The sequence below is a fragment of the Notolepis coatsorum genome, assembly GCF_963971535.1.
Source record: "Notolepis coatsorum genome assembly, chromosome: 4".
Classification (NCBI taxonomy): Eukaryota; Metazoa; Chordata; class Actinopteri; order Aulopiformes; family Paralepididae; genus Notolepis; species Notolepis coatsorum.
Genome location: NC_140168.1, coordinates 118,267,545 through 118,285,749, shown reverse-complemented (window position 1 = coordinate 118,285,749; position 18,205 = coordinate 118,267,545). Strand labels below are relative to the sequence as shown.

The following is an 18,205-nucleotide window of genomic DNA, read 5'->3' as shown; positions in this document are numbered from 1 at the left end:
TCACTAATGATAGATACGACACTCATCACTCTGCCCTCAGATCCATCACTAATGATAGATACGACACTCGTCACTCTGCCCTCAGATCCATCACTAATGATAGATACGACACTCGTCACTCTGCCCTCAGATTCATCACTAATGATAGATACGACACTCATCACTCTGCCCTCAGATCCATCACTAATGATAGATACGACATTCATCACTCTGCCCTCAGATCCATCACTAATGATAGATACGACACTCGTCACTCTGCCCTCAGATCCATCACTAATGATAGATACGACACTCGTCACTCTGCCCTCAGATCCATCACTAATGATAGATACGACATTCATCACTCTGCCCTCAGATCCATCACTAATGATAGATACGACACTCGTCACTCTGCCCTCAGATCCATCACTAATGATAGATACGACACTCGTCACTCTGCCCTCAGATCCATCACTAATGATAGATACGACATTCACCACTGTGTCCTCAGATCCATCACTAATGATAGATACGACACTCGTCACTCTGCCCTCAGATCCATCACTAATGATAGATACGACACTCGTCACTCTGCCCTCAGATCCATCACTAATGATAGATACGACACTCGTCACTCTGCCCTCAGATCCATCACTAATGATAGATACGACACTCATCACTCTGCCCTCAGATCCATCACTAATGATAGATACGACACTCATCACTCTGCCCTCAGATCCATCACTAATGATAGATACGACACTCGTCACTCTGCCCTCAGATCCATCACTAATGATAGATACGACACTCGTCACTCTGCCCTCAGATTCATCACTAATGATAGATACGACACTCATCACTCTGCCCTCAGATCCATCACTAATGATAGATACGACATTCATCACTCTGCCCTCAGATCCATCACTAATGATAGATACGACACTCGTCACTCTGCCCTCAGATCCATCACTAATGATAGATACGACACTCGTCACTCTGCCCTCAGATCCATCACTAATGATAGATACGACATTCATCACTCTGCCCTCAGATCCATCACTAATGATAGATACGACACTCGTCACTCTGCCCTCAGATCCATCACTAATGATAGATACGACACTCGTCACTCTGCCCTCAGATCCATCACTAATGATAGATACGACACTCGTCACTCTGCCCTCAGATCCATCACTAATGATAGATACGACACTCGTCACTCTGCCCTCAGATCCATCACTAATGATAGATACGACACTCGTCACTCTGCCCTCAGATCCATCACTAATGATAGATACGACACTCGTCACTCTGCCCTCAGATTCATCACTAATGATAGATACGACATTCATCACTGTGTCCTCAGATTCATCACTAATGATAGATACGACATTCATCACTCTGCCCTCAGATCCATCACTAATGATAGATACGACACTCATCACTCTGCCCTCAGATCCATCACTAATGATAGATACGACATTCACCACTGTGTCCTCAGATCTATCACTAATGATAGATACGACACTCGTCACTCTGCCCTCAGATCCATCATTAATGATAGATACGACACTCGTCACTCTGCCCTCAGATTCATCACTAATGATAGATACGACACTCATCACTGTGCCCTCAGATCCATCACTAATGATAGATACAACACTCGTCACTCTGCCCTCAGATTCATCACTAATGATAGATACGACATTCATCACTGTGTCCTCAGATTCATCACTAATGATAGATACGACACTCGTCACTCTGCCCTCAGATTCATCACTAATGATAGATACGACACTCGTCACTCTGCCCTCAGATCCATCACTAATGATAGATACGACACTCGTCACTCTGCCCTCAGATCCATCACTAATGATAGATACGACACTCGTCACTCTGCCCTCAGATCCATCACTAATGATAGATACGACACTCGTCACTCTGCCCTCAGATCCATCACTAATGATAGATACGACACTCGTCACTCTGCCCTCAGATCCATCACTAATGATAGATACGACACTCGTCACTCTGCCCTCAGATCCATCACTAATGATAGATACGACACTCGTCACTCTGCCCTCAGATCCATCACTAATGATAGATACGACACTCGTCACTCTGCCCTCAGATCCATCACTAATGATAGATACGACACTCGTCACTCTGCCCTCAGATCCATCACTAATGATAGATACGACACTCGTCACTCTGCCCTCAGATCCATCACTAATGATAGATACGACACTCGTCACTCTGCCCTCAGATCCATCACTAATGATAGATACGACACTCGTCACTCTGCCCTCAGATCCATCACTAATGATAGATACGACACTCATCACTCTGCCCTCAGATCCATCACTAATGATAGATACGACACTCGTCACTGTGTCCTCAGATCCATCACTAATGATAGATACGACACTCGGCACTCTGCCCTCAGATCCATCACTAATGATAGATACGACACTCATCACTCTGCCCTCAGATCCATCAGTAATGATAGATACGACACTCGTCACTCTGCCCTCAGATCCATCACTAATGATAGATACGACACTCGTCACTCTGCCCTCAGATCCATCACTAATGATAGATACGACACTCGTCACTCTGCCCTCAGATCCATCACTAATGATAGATACGACACTCGTCACTCTGCCCTCAGATCCATCACTAATGATAGATACGACACTCGTCACTCTGCCCTCAGATCCATCACTAATGATAGATACGACACTCGTCACTCTGCCCTCAGATCCATCACTAATGATAGATACGACACTCATCACTCTGCCCTCAGATCCATCACTAATGATAGATACGACACTCATCACTCTGCCCTCAGATCCATCACTAATGATAGATACGACACTCGTCACTCTGCCCTCAGATCCATCACTAATGATAGATACGACACTCGTCACTCTGCCCTCAGATCCATCACTAATGATAGATACGACACTCGTCACTCTGCCCTCAGATCCATCACTAATGATAGATACGACATTCATCACTCTGCCCTCAGATCCATCACTAATGATAGATACGACACTCGTCACTCTGCCCTCAGATCCATCACTAATGATAGATACGACACTCGTCACTCTGCCCTCAGATCCATCACTAATGATAGATACGACACTCGTCACTCTGCCCTCAGATCCATCACTAATGATAGATACGACACTCGTCACTCTGCCCTCAGATCCATCACTAATGATAGATACGACACTCATCACTCTGCCCTCAGATCCATCACTAATGATAGATACGACACTCATCACTCTGCCCTCAGATCCATCACTAATGATAGATACGACACTCGTCACTCTGCCCTCAGATCCATCACTAATGATAGATACGACACTCGTCACTCTGCCCTCAGATTCATCACTAATGATAGATACGACATTCATCACTGTGTCCTCAGATTCATCACTAATGATAGATACGACATTCATCACTCTGCCCTCAGATCCATCACTAATGATAGATACGACACTCATCACTCTGCCCTCAGATCCATCACTAATGATAGATACGACATTCACCACTGTGTCCTCAGATCTATCACTAATGATAGATACGACACTCGTCACTCTGCCCTCAGATCCATCACTAATGATAGATACGACACTCGTCACTCTGCCCTCAGATCCATCACTAATGATAGATACGACACTCGTCACTCTGCCCTCAGATCCATCACTAATGATAGATACGACACTCGTCACTCTGCCCTCAGATCCATCACTAATGATAGATACGACACTCGTCACTCTGCCCTCAGATCCATCACTAATGATAGATACGACACTCGTCACTCTGCCCTCAGATCCATCACTAATGATAGATACGACACTCGTCACTCTGCCCTCAGATCCATCACTAATGATAGATACGACACTCGTCACTCTGCCCTCAGATTCATCACTAATGATAGATACGACACTCATCACTCTGCCCTCAGATCCATCACTAATGATAGATACGACATTCATCACTCTGCCCTCAGATCCATCACTAATGATAGATACGACACTCGTCACTCTGCCCTCAGATCCATCACTAATGATAGATACGACACTCGTCACTCTGCCCTCAGATCCATCACTAATGATAGATACGACATTCATCACTCTGCCCTCAGATCCATCACTAATGATAGATACGACACTCGTCACTCTGCCCTCAGATCCATCACTAATGATAGATACGACACTCGTCACTCTGCCCTCAGATCCATCACTAATGATAGATACGACACTCGTCACTCTGCCCTCAGATCCATCACTAATGATAGATACGACACTCGTCACTCTGCCCTCAGATCCATCACTAATGATAGATACGACACTCATCACTCTGCCCTCAGATCCATCACTAATGATAGATACGACACTCATCACTCTGCCCTCAGATCCATCACTAATGATAGATACGACACTCGTCACTCTGCCCTCAGATCCATCACTAATGATAGATACGACACTCGTCACTCTGCCCTCAGATTCATCACTAATGATAGATACGACATTCATCACTGTGTCCTCAGATTCATCACTAATGATAGATACGACATTCATCACTCTGCCCTCAGATCCATCACTAATGATAGATACGACACTCATCACTCTGCCCTCAGATCCATCACTAATGATAGATACGACATTCACCACTGTGTCCTCAGATCTATCACTAATGATAGATACGACACTCGTCACTCTGCCCTCAGATCCATCACTAATGATAGATACGACACTCGTCACTCTGCCCTCAGATCCATCACTAATGATAGATACGACACTCGTCACTCTGCCCTCAGATCCATCACTAATGATAGATACGACACTCGTCACTCTGCCCTCAGATCCATCACTAATGATAGATACGACACTCGTCACTCTGCCCTCAGATCCATCACTAATGATAGATACGACACTCGTCACTCTGCCCTCAGATCCATCACTAATGATAGATACGACACTCGTCACTCTGCCCTCAGATCCATCACTAATGATAGATACGACACTCGTCACTCTGCCCTCAGATCCATCACTAATGATAGATACGACACTCGTCACTCTGCCCTCAGATCCATCACTAATGATAGATACGACACTCGTCACTCTGCCCTCAGATCCATCACTAATGATAGATACGACACTCGTCACTCTGCCCTCAGATCCATCACTAATGATAGATACGACACTCGTCACTCTGCCCTCAGATCCATCACTAATGATAGATACGACACTCGTCACTCTGCCCTCAGATCCATCACTAATGATAGATACGACACTCGTCACTCTGCCCTCAGATCCATCACTAATGATAGATACGACACTCGTCACTCTGCCCTCAGATCCATCACTAATGATAGATACGACACTCGTCACTGTGTCCTCAGATCCATCACTAATGATAGATACGACACTCATCACTCTGCCCTCAGATCCATCACTAATGATAGATACGACACTCGTCACTCTGCCCTCAGATCCATCACTAATGATAGATACGACACTCGTCACTCTGCCCTCAGATCCATCACTAATGATAGATACGACACTCGTCACTCTGCCCTCAGATCCATCACTAATGATAGATACGACACTCGTCACTCTGCCCTCAGATCCATCACTAATGATAGATACGACACTCGTCACTCTGCCCTCAGATCCATCACTAATGATAGATACGACACTCGTCACTCTGCCCTCAGATCCATCACTAATGATAGATACGACACTTGTCACTCTGCCCTCAGATCCATCACTAATGATAGATACGACACTCGTCACTCTGCCCTCAGATCCATCACTAATGATAGATACGACATTCATCACTCTGCCCTCAGATCCATCACTAATGATAGATACGACACTCGTCACTCTGCCCTCAGATCCATCACTAATGATAGATACGACACTCGTCACTCTGCCCTCAGATCCATCACTAATGATAGATACGACACTCATCACTCTGCCCTCAGATCCATCACTAATGATAGATACGACACTCGTCACTCTGCCCTCAGATCCATCACTAATGATAGATACGACACTCGTCACTCTGCCCTCAGATCCATCACTAATGATAGATACGACACTCGTCACTCTGCCCTCAGATCCATCACTAATGATAGATACGACACTCGTCACTCTGCCCTCAGATCCATCACTAATGATAGATACGACACTCGTCACTCTGCCCTCAGATCCATCACTAATGATAGATACGACACTCGTCACTCTGCCCTCAGATCCATCACTAATGATAGATACGACACTCGTCACTCTGCCCTCAGATCCATCACTAATGATAGATACGACACTCATCACTCTGCCCTCAGATCCATCACTAATGATAGATACGACATTCATCACTCTGCCCTCAGATCCATCACTAATGATAGATACGACACTCGTCACTCTGCCCTCAGATCCATCACTAATGATAGATACGACACTCGTCACTCTGCCCTCAGATCCATCACTAATGATAGATACGACACTCGTCACTCTGCCCTCAGATCCATCACTAATGATAGATACGACACTCATCACTGTGTCCTTTATGAGAAGGTTGGTTTGTCCTCGTGATGGAGAGGCCCAACAAACACTGGTAGAGCCGCTGACCAAATGTCTCGATCCTGGATGGCATTGAATTTTTTTAATTTTAATGACAAAAAGACGGAGGTCATGGTTTTTGGTGGCCCCTCTGTGACCTCACTGCTAGATCTGGGTTCGCTGGCACAACATGTCAAACCAATAGTAAAGAACTTAGGTGTAAAAATCGACCCAGACCTTAAATTTGACAGCCAGATCAAGGCTGTGGTCAAATCGAGCTTTCTCCAGTTTAGGCAGGCATTAATGTGACCACAAAATTAAAAATTCAATTGATTTGCCATACAGGCTAAGAATTGTGTATTATTTCAGTTAACAAACTTTGCCATCTTATTTATATTGAAACATATTTTTTAATAAATTGTATAGTACATTTTGCTCTGGTAATCCACTGGAAATCCACCCCTCTGGTGGGATAAAACTGATCCCAATCCTGTGTTGTCAGTTTGAAATACCCGTTTTGAAGATTTTATCCAGATTAAAGCTTGGATTTGATTTCCTGATCTGATCGGATATCAAAGTGATCCTATTCCAGTTTTTTGGTTTTGAACTACCCAAAATCCAAATATGATCCGATCAGATAGGCATTAAAAGTTTTGAACTCCTGGGCCCTGGTGATTAAACTGGGTATAAAATATATAAATGAGTACTACTGAGTATAGTGCTAATCAGATGTATGTACAGAATTGTAGTATTAATATGTACAATGATACAGGTATAAAGACAGTACTAGTAGTCATACTGGCCAACAGCATAACTAGTAACAGTAGGTAAGGGATATGTACAGGTATAGATATAGAATCTACAGATACAAAGTGTTATATGCAAGTATGTACAGACAGATGTGTATATATATATATATATATATATATATATATATATATATATATATACACTGTATATACAGCATTAATGTACATGCTATCATACAGAGTTATATGTGTTGTATGCAGGTGTTTATGTAGGTATATGTATGTTCTGTATCGTATTAGCTCTCGCTCGGCGTCACTCTCTGCACTGTCCTCGCACACGTGCACACGCTCTGAATAAAAACCACAATGTACCTTTAATCCCAATATTTGTCTGACCACACCCCTATCAGCTTACCCATATAAGCAGGGGTGGGGCCACCCACTCGCCTCCTTCTCGCTTTCACCACAAGGAAGTGCCTCGGTAGATCCCCACACTTGAAGTGATGTGATGGTAGGAGAAGAGTTGGAAAACAAGGATACGTTGACATCATATCTTTATTTTCTCTCTCACTATTTTCGAGAAAATACGGCGATATTGTCTTCGTACTGGAGTGTCTGGAAGATGATGATCATTCTAAAAATCCTCCACCGGTTTTCGTATTGGGAGTTTGCGCCGCTACATGCTTTTCCAACTGCAGTCCTTGCTGTGTGCTGGTTGCGGTAAAGACACAGCTGGGCTGTAGGACGCGCCGCTGTTGTGAGAAACGGTGGGTTCCGGGTTTGGTGAGTTATGTTTTGCTGGCAGGCTCCACTTGTCTGTTAGTGCTATGGGGGCTAATTGACAATGTTTATGAAAACCGGCCCCAGGCTAGGGTCCTTTGTTCAGCCTCTTAGGCGACAGAAGACCTTGGTCTGAAGCCCATTATAGTTTTAACTAGTGGGCCACGACCATTAACACTGGTGATCCCTGTGTTTTCTGGACGAGTGGATATCTCTCTGTCACCGTGTAGGCCCCTTCTTTCATATCCAAATGAGAGTATTCCCTCCCGAGGAGATATGGGCATAGATGTTCGATAGCGGAAGATCTGTGTTCAAAGTCAGCTACACAGGCCAGTTGGGTATTGTGCTGGCTCCGTCGGGTGTGGTAAAATCACCGTTGTAAAACTGTGTTAACATCTTGTTTCTCTTTTCTCTTAAAAAGTGAGGAGGGTTTCAGAACGGCGGCCTGTCTGGGTGAGTGTTATATCATTGTGTACACGTTCAGGTGATAGCTGCTTAGCTTACGTGCTAGTGGTGGCCTACTGTTAGCCAGTCAGCTGTTAGCTGCGGCGCTAGCCTGCGGTGATCACTAGGTGGCCTACTAGGTTAGGCTGGGGAACGTTAGCTTGCTGCTATCGGCCTAGGTCCAGTGCGGGGTGGCTCCGGCACCTCGCGCGCCGCCGCGGTTCCCGACTCTCCTCTCCCTCACGGGGAGAGGCGGGGGGGATTCGAAGCTACTCTCTGGTCGCGCGCGCCGTTCGCTCGGCGTCTCGCGGGCGGGGGCGGTAGCGTCCGACGGTTAGGGCGGCCGTTAGCTTAATGCTACTCTGTTGAACGTGCTTTGATTATAACATGTTTTACACTCTTGACTACGACGTCATCTTTGACAGGGGATGTTCGTCGACCCTGCCCTGAGCCAGGACGGCAAGGATTGCGTCAACAAAGGGGACCATAGCGACGGGTTGGAGCGGCGACGCTGGCCGGGTCGGCAACACAGGACGGCTGTGTTTACTACGGGGCCTTGAGACTGCACTTCGTTGATCTACGCTCCGGGGTAGGCAAGGTTTGGCCAGACCTTATACACGTCTTCTGGCTTTACCTTCTAAATGTTTTGTAGATAACGATGTTTTCCAAAAACGTGTGTTGCTGCAATACATTTAGGATACGACGCGAGTTATGTGTGAATTGTCTTGTCACTGGTAATTAGCTTCTCCGTGCAAATCGGGTTGTTGTTACAGATGTGAAAATGATCTGGTTGTTGTGTGAGAAACATCATGTGTGTTTATATGTACCGTGTACTCACAACTAAGGGGGTTAACTAACCTATGAAGCTATGCTTAGTGACAAATGAGTAAAGAATGGTTCTTTTCTCAGCCTGTAATGACAATAAACAGTGTGTTCACATATTAACAGGTTTTCCTGTTTTAACTGGCCGTATTAAGGGTAAAGTCGGAGGATTGTGTTTTTCCCCCCGGTTCCCTGGGGACTTCTTCATCCTCCTATCAGAGTGGACATGTTGTTGCACTACATTGTGTCAATGTGTGGTAGGGATACGATGTAACCCTTAGCTTGATTGCTGAGGTTGTGCTAAATCTGCTGGAGAACCTTTATTTTCCTAAAAGAAAAGATTGTTGGTCGCTTTCGTGTGTGCTTAGCAAGGCCTGTGGCCGATACTAATCGAGAATTATGTATTCTCTCATTATGAAAAACGGCGTTCCTCTGTAGAGTGTTTTTGCCATTTTTTGTAGGTGATGATGGGTTGTGTGTGTCATGTGACCTACAACTGGGTTGGACTGGCCACAGAAGCACATGTGTAAGTTTGGACCGGGGCTCTTAGAGAGCCCTCTCTATTCTGTGTTTTTTCCTTAGTAAAAATCAGATAGCAGGTTAGCTCATGCGCTGTGTGAAGCTGTCAAACGCTTCATAGAGCTGACTATGACTGTGTCATACTCTCTTTTTGTCATTACATCGTATCATGGGTGTGGGGTCGTAAAGGGGTGAACTGGTAACCTTTCCTCTCCCCCTTTTTTCTGTTGGTCAGGGGTACACCCCCTGTCCTTCAAGGTTCCTGTCACGTTGCGGTTCGGCACGTTACGGGGTGAGGGGGGGGGGGGGTTTCCTGGTCCCACGGCCTGGAATATTGGGCGTGTGCACCGCAGAAATTCCCCCGCCATAGAGTACGTCACCGTGCGCGTCTCTGTTGGTAGGACTTCCGTGTGCTGTTCAGGTCCATGTGATGGATCTGTTTTCGGGGGGGTGGTCAGGGCTCCTCCTCACCAAGCGCCTATTCGGGCCTTCTGTGAGTTCGGACTCCTCCTTCCATGTGAGGGAGCCTCCTTCAGAGTACAGAGCCTCCTCCTCAGATTGTCAAGGTGAGTGGACCCTCTAGAAGGTGTCCTATTCTATTGTGTATGTATTCGATTCAATTCGATTATTGAGTGTGTATGGGTTCAGTGCCTCATCCCCGGAGAGCCCTAAAACCAATTTTTTACATGGCTCAAGGTGCAATATATTCTTTTCAATCTGTACAGCTCGCGTGGGAAGTCTCTCTGGGGATTCCCGTCTCCTTCCTATGGGAGGGTGGTGGGATGTAAAAATGTGAAAAATGTTTACCCCCGGCTGTGTAGACTGGGATACATACTGTTGGTGCTTCCTTCTTTTCTATTAAAAAAGAGTTGGAGTTAGGAAGTGTCACACCCCTCTTGTCGTTCCCCTGGGCGCCTTGGAGATTCAATGACAGGTCTAAATAGCTTGTTCATTGATGTGGGTGTGTCCCGACGCACGTATAGTGCTAGCTCGCTGTAAACAGGCGACTGACTGGCACGCCTTGGTTGCTTGAGGTTAAAACGGCGTTTTTATAAAGCAACTGGGATGGAGGTTTTTCCTCTTCCGACGACCACATCCCACGACCTGGGTTGGTTATCGACGGATTCTCGTTCATGTCTGGGGGATGATGACGGAATGGATCTGAACATATGTAGAGGGGTCTCACGCCCTGGGGGTGGGCCACCGGGCGCGGTTCGCCCGAACGTCTGGGTGGCGCCTTCTTTTCATGTTAAGATCAACACGCATATCTGCCCTTTCTCCTGGAGTAGGCATGTCGGCGTGGTTAGGGCACGGGACTGGTTCTGGTCACGCTGGTCCGGATCAGTTGAACCCGTTGTCCGCCGGGGATGCAGATCTGCTGTTCTGGTACCCTGAGGGACTTGGGCTTTTTTCAGGGGGAAAAATGCCAGGTCGGTCCGGGTGTCACAGGGTTAAGCGCTATGGAGACCCTGGTTGGGTAAATTTTTACTCAGCACTGTCGTAATGGCTTACGGCCATGCCAACCTGTACACGCTCGATCTCGTCGGATCTCGGCCGCTACACAGGTTGGTCCTGGTTAGTACTTGGTTGGGAGACCGCCTGGGAAAACCTAGTACGGTGTGCTTGGGGCTGGTTCTCCATTCTTTTTCGCTCTTCTCTCACGCATGGCGAAGAGGGGCCTGTTGGGGTGGTCTTTGACCTCCTCTGGTGACCCTGTGCTTCCCGTATCGCCAGGCCCGGTCCGAAGTAATGTTTCGTCGACCCGTAGGCCTGGGTTAACCCTTTTTGAAAACTGAAACACTTGTACTGCGGTATAGCCGGTGTATACTCGCAGGTGTGTTTTGGAGTTTTTTCTTGAGGGGTTATAGGAACAACCGCCGCATTGGGTAACACCAAGGTGGTTGATTCCCTGGTGTGCAATAGGGGGGGTGCCCTCCATTAGGGTGGGTCGGGGGGGCTCGGCCCTCCCTGTTCTGATGGTTGTGGGGGGCTTTCAGCGGGGTGTATTTGTCGGCCGATGGCTCTCGCTCGGCCTCCCTTGTGCAGAGAGTGACGCCGAGCGAGAGCTAATACGATACAGAACGTTAGGTTATGACTATAACCAAGTTCTGTTAGTATAGCGACGCTTGGCGTCCGACGCCGCTGCAGCCCTTGATCTCGCCTTGTGGTGAAAGCTTGGGAAGGAGGCGAGTGGGTGGCCCCACCCCTGCTTATATGGGTAAGCTGATATGGGTGTGGTCAGACAAATATTGGGATTAAAGGTACATTGTGGTCTTTATTCAGTGCGTGTGCACGTGTGCGAGCAGGGACCGAAACGAAAGCCCGCCGCCCGCCAGGGGCGCTCAGTTTTTACCTTTGCCGCTTGACACTTAGAGGGCTGCCCGCCGTGTGGCGTGTAGACGTGTAGTTCATAACGATACTCTTATTTTGATTGTGCGAGTACAGATTATAGCCTCTCTCGTCTCTACGCCGCGAGATCGTTAAAAAACTACAAGTCCCACATTGCACTCAAGTCAACGGTCCAATCACAGTAGAGTGACGTGACTGGTTTCACGAGAAAGAAAGCAAATGACCAATCGGAAGCTCTCATTTGGCTTGTTTACTTCCTGAAACGCCACCATTGCGATATGCGGGCAGTCTGCTCTAGTCTATATCGGACCTCCATGAGCTACCGTTACTGTTTAAACAATGACCCAGTCAACTATTCACTTTTAGTTTAATACATGACGAGGCATTGTCTAACGGTATCTAGCTGGCTAGCTACTGATAGCTGCTGATATCAACAAATGCTCCAGCAATAGTCGACTCGAGTGCATAATACCTCTGTTCCCTCGTTAGCTAGCTTAGCTAGCTCACGTTAGATCTACCTGTCCCAGTAAACTAAATTGTCTTAACGTTATCTACCGGGCTAGCAGTAGCTACAGATATCAATGTCTGATATCAATGTCTTATAACATTGATTGAATGCGTATTCTAGCTGAGGGCATGTTGAATGTGATTTGACAAAAGAACCGTAACGTTATAAATAGGGTCCAGCTGCATCGCCGGAGAATCCTTGCATGCTGAATGTAGGGTCTAGCTGAATATAGGGTCTAGCTGCAGGGCCGGAGAATCCTTGCTGGAGCTGGAGGCTACTCAAGTATACACACAGACAGTGGAGCTGTTTGCAGATAGCAAGCATTTTGACTTATTGCGTGGTGGCGATGTCTCGCAGATAATACAACTACAAGTATGATTATATAATATATATTTTATTTAAAAAAAAGAAAATTATATAAAATATATATATATATATTTTTTTTTAATCAAAAAAATGTTGGCAGGTAAGAAATATGCTTGGCGGGTAGACTCTTCCCATCTACCCGCCACTGGCCGGTGAGTCAAAAAGTTAATTTCGCTCCCTGTGTGCGAGGACAGTGCAGAGAGTGACGCCGAGCGTCGCTATACTAACAGAACTTGGTTATAGTCATAACCTAACGATAATCATTGATAGTCGTTCTAGGCTCAGTACGTAACAAACACTGCATGGGTGTGTTGTGTCAGTAGTGTCTTCTGTCAGTAGTGTCTTCTGTCAGTAGCGTCTTCTGTCAGACTCAGTAGTGTCTTCTGTCAGTAGCGTCTTCTGTCAGTAGTGTCTTCTATCAGTAGTGTCTTCTGTCAGTAGTGTCTTCTATCAGTAGTGTCTTCTGTCAGTAGTGTCTTCTATCAGTAGTGTCTTCTATCAGTAGTGTCTTCTATCAGTAGTGTCTTCTGTCAGTAGTGTCTTCTGTCAGTAGTGTCTTCTGTCAGTAGTGTCTTCTATCAGTAGTGTCTTCTATCAGTAGCGTCTTCCGTATCTCTCTCCTTCTACTCTCTCTTCCCGTCTTGGTGAAAAACTGGTTAAGCTGTGTGCATTTGAACTCATAATTATCATCTTTATAAACATAGCCCTTACCTTAACCCAAACCTTAAAGGGAAATTCCACCTTTGCCTATACTCAATCTCGAACTGATAGTCAATCTCGAAAGGCAACTGAGGTTTCCCTCATTTACAGTCACGTCGAGTGTACATGCAGAAATAAGCAAAAGGGCATATAAAACAAGTAAGGATAACAATCAATTAAAACATGTACAACTTGATTGACAAAGGTTGGAGATCAAGGTGAGGGGAGAATCTCAAGCTTTAAGGACTGTTGGAGTTCATTCCATGAGCTAGAGGGGCATCATAGCAAAATGCAGATTGACCCTGTTCCGAGCAAACTCTGGGGAGCTTAAGGACCAGCCACAGCCAGTCACTAGAATGGTTTCCATAGGTTCCAAAATTCCATTCCAATTGAAGCTGGAAGAACAGGGACACTGGAGATCTTGAGTAATTTAAAACAAGGTGGTCAAGTCCGGGATAGTTGGCGGTTTGAAGAGACAGTTCATGGAAGGAGTTAACTTGCCAGCACTGGTGTCTTCTCTTTACAGGTGATACTCTCTTTGATCGGCCATGTTGTGTGCTACAGGATACATGATGAGTCTGTCACAGTTTCCTCCAAATCGACTTGTTCTTTGCCTTCTAACTCACGTTTTTGTCTCTGTATTTCCCTTGCTCTCACTTCACTCCTCTCTCCTGCTCTGCTTTACAGTCTGCAATCAACTCAGCTGAGGGCCTATATGGCTAGACTGTCTGTCTTAAAGGGGCAGTTCCAATAAGCCACTCTGCTACACAATAATGATGTAGTATAAGGAGGTAGCTTACCAATACTGATGTAGTATAAGGAGGTAGCTTACCAATACTGATGTAGTATAAGGAGGTAGCTTACCAATACTGATACTGATGTAGTATAAGGAGGTAGCTTACCAATACTGATGTAGTATAAGGAGGTAGCTTACCAATACTGATGTAGTATAAGGAGGTAGCTTACCAATAAGGGCCTTAAAAATGAACAAATATCCAATCCAATTTTATTTATAAAGCGCTTTAACAGCCACAGGGGCACAAAGTGCTATGCAGAGGGAGCATATTAAAAACTATAAGCAGCACTAAAAATAGATAAATAAAAAAAAACAAGAGTACAAAAAAAAAAAAAAAAGGTAAACATAGGCAGCAATACTAATTTAAATAGATCAGAGTACTTAAAAAATATTTAAAAGCAAAGGACACAGTAACAAAACGATACAACAATAACACAGTAAGACAATAAGATCATAAAATCAACAAGCTACATGGTGTCGAAAGCCAGAGAGAAAAGGTGGGTCTTAAGGAGGCCTTTGAAACGGGGCAGTGATGAGGCCTGATCTGCAGTGGCAGCTCATTCCACACTTTGGGGGCGACAACGGAGAAAGCACGGTCCCCCCTGAGCTTACGCCTAGTTGTAGGCACCACTAGGAGCAGCTGGTCAGCTGACCTGAGAGAGCGGGAAGGTGTATAGACCTGCAACAGCTCAGAGAGGTAGGGTGGAGCAAGGTCATGAAGAGCTTTAAAAGCAAATCAAATAATTTTAAAATGAATCCTAAAGTGCACAGTGCCAGTGGAGTGAGGATAAAATCGGTGAGATGTGGTCATATTTACGAGTGCCAGTTAAAAGACGTGCAGCGGCGTTCTGCACCATCTGAAGGCGAGCCACTGAGGATCCACTCACCCCTATATAAAGTGATCCACTCACCCCTATATAAAGTGATCCACTCACCCCTATATAAAGTGATCCACTCACCCCTATATAAAGTGATCCACTCACCCCTATATAAAGTGCATTGCAGTAATCCAGCCTAGTCGTCACAAATGCATGGATTACTGCTTCAAAATGCTGCGCCTGTAGGATGGGCTTAATTTTGTGGTTACATTTGTGGTGGCCCATTTTGTTTTCAACCAAATGCTGATGACATAAATGTTTATGCTCATAAAAGACAACAAAGATTGTCAATCACAAATGTAATTTAGATTAAAGAAAAAATATCTTCAACCAAAAAAAAGTCCATCTGTCATCACCTTCAGCAAACTGAAACCTCACTTATAATTCAGCTCCTCAAAGCACGCCTGGTTGATCAACTGCCTTTGAATTAATGTTTTTTTGTTGTTACCCTAGTAGTATTTTTTTTTTTTTATTACAATTCCATTATGATTTTATGTCCTTTATGTATTTAACAATATAATTAGACTTTATAGATGTCTCTGCAATGTGGTCCTTGTTTTTTTTCCATATCCACTAGATGGAGTAAGATCGGTAAGATTAAAGCACTGATATTCAGGATCTAGTCATCTTGAACAGTCTGAATCTGGATCAGGGTGATCCTATCCTGGATTGCTTTGAAATACCGGGATAAAATCTGTCAGAGTTGTCTGATCCTGGATCACAAAAAATGGGGTTTACAAATCTGATCGGATCAGATTTGGATTTTGGGTAGTTCAAAACCAAAAAACAGGATTCGATCACTTTGATATCAGATCAGAAAATCGACTTGTTACCCTAGTGGGAGAATTTTTTTAAATTACAATTACATTATGATTTTATGTCCTTTATGTATTTAAAAATATAATTAGACATTATAGATGTCTCTACAATGTGGTCTTATCCACTAGAACTAGATGGAGATCGGAAGGATTAAAGCACTGATATTCAGGATCTAGTAATCTTGAAAAGTCTGCCCTATCCTGAATTGCTTTGAAATACCGGGACAAAATCTGGCCAAGTTGTCTGATCCTGGATCACCAAAAATGGGATTTCAAAATCTGATCGGATCTGATTGAGATTAAACGTTTTTAACTACTGGGCCCTGTACATTGGCAGTGGAGGTGGTGCAGTGGTTAACACTGTTGCCTCACAGCAAGAAGGTCCTGGGTTAGATTCCCGCTTGGGGACCAGGTTGCCGGGTTGCCAGGTACCCAGGTGGGGTATCTCCCGTGCCTTTCTGGAGTTTGCATGTTCTCCTCATGCTCACAAGGAAAATTAAATAAACCCAATGGAAAAACATGCAGAACAGATCGATAACACTGTCGCGTCCCTGACGAAGACGGACAGGAGCACTTGGATTGGTCCTCGGGCACGGCCCCACACCGCAACCCATTTCATGTGTGTGTGTCCCTATGTGTCACCCATCAGCGCATGTGTGTTCGCTGTATGACAATGTAGCAATGTGTGCTACAAATAAAGACTTCCAGTCTCATAAAGAAGTCCAGTTTCATTGTATATTATCAATTTGTTGTGCTGTACCTGTGCTGTATGATGACAATACATTTTAATCTAATCTAATCTAATGTTTTTGTGATCAACGATTTGTGTGTGGGGAGAAAAGGATAAACAAAGTGAGCTTTCCTCTTCCTCTCCCTGCGTGAAGCTGAGCTGCAGCAGCGGTCCCCCGCCTCCCTGATCTCCCTGGCCGGAGGAGCCCCCAACCCCGACACCTTCCCCTTCCTGTCGGCCTCCATAAAGATGAAGAACGGAGACACGCTCACCATTGACGAGACCCTGATGAAAAGGGCACTGCAGTATTCCGCTTCCAACGGGTGAGAGAGAGGGCCAGGTGCATGGAGATGGCTAACCGGAGTGACCTCATTACAATATACTCCCACGTTTGTTTAACCTCTTCCCCTCCGTCTGCACTCACAGTAGTGGATACTGACATTTTGTATGTGTTTTTGGGAAGCGTTTTGGTTCATTTCCGAGTTATTCGTTTCGAGACAGCTTGGTCCGCAGATGGTGTGGTGGTGAAGACACTTGCCTCTGGAACCACACGTATCCCACCTACTGTGTCTTCACCACCGCATGTCCCCGTGTTTAACCCTCCTACTGTAGGCCAGGGGTTCTCAAACCTTTTTACCAAATTGATACGTAATTGGACAAGGACCCCCATTTGATAAGATCTTGTCCCAGGGACCCCCACCTGAGAAGGTATATATTGTTACATATGAATTCCAGAACAAGATAAGATATGCCTCTATTGATTCATTTGGGTATCATAGCAGCATGTGCGGGGGGGGGGGGGGGGTACAGGTATGGGCAGGGTAATAGACTGGGGGGGGGGTAGACTGCCATGGCCATTTTCAAAGGGGTCCCTTGACCTCTGTCTCAAAGATATCTATAATAATAATAAATTCGATTTAAAGAGAAGCGCCTTTCTCGGACTCGAGGACACTTTACATAAAAAGAGAGTTGAGAGAAACTATATAAAAACATAAGATACAAATATGAATATATATATATACTGTATATAACAAGTAAATGTAAAAGAAATAAAAATGAAAAGGAAGCACGGTGCAGTCGATTTGCAAGAAACAAAAACGCAAAAAAAAATTACGGAATCGGTAGCTTAAAAAAAGTCAGGGGGTGAAGGGGGTGGGCTACTTTGGAGCAGCACCGTGTTGCGAGAAGGC

The 18,205-nt window shown here is 45.2% G+C and overlaps 1 protein-coding gene across 1 annotated transcript in view; it reads left to right on the top strand.

Moving 5' to 3' along the window:
* aadat (aminoadipate aminotransferase) overlaps positions 1–18,205 on the top strand; it is a 104,293-nt gene that overhangs the window by 6,058 nt on the left and 80,030 nt on the right. Inside the window, exon 3 of the mRNA XM_084312084.1 lies at positions 17,170–17,338. Coding sequence (XP_084168210.1) covers positions 17,170–17,338 — 169 coding nt within the window. The remainder of the gene's footprint in view (positions 1–17,169; positions 17,339–18,205) is intronic.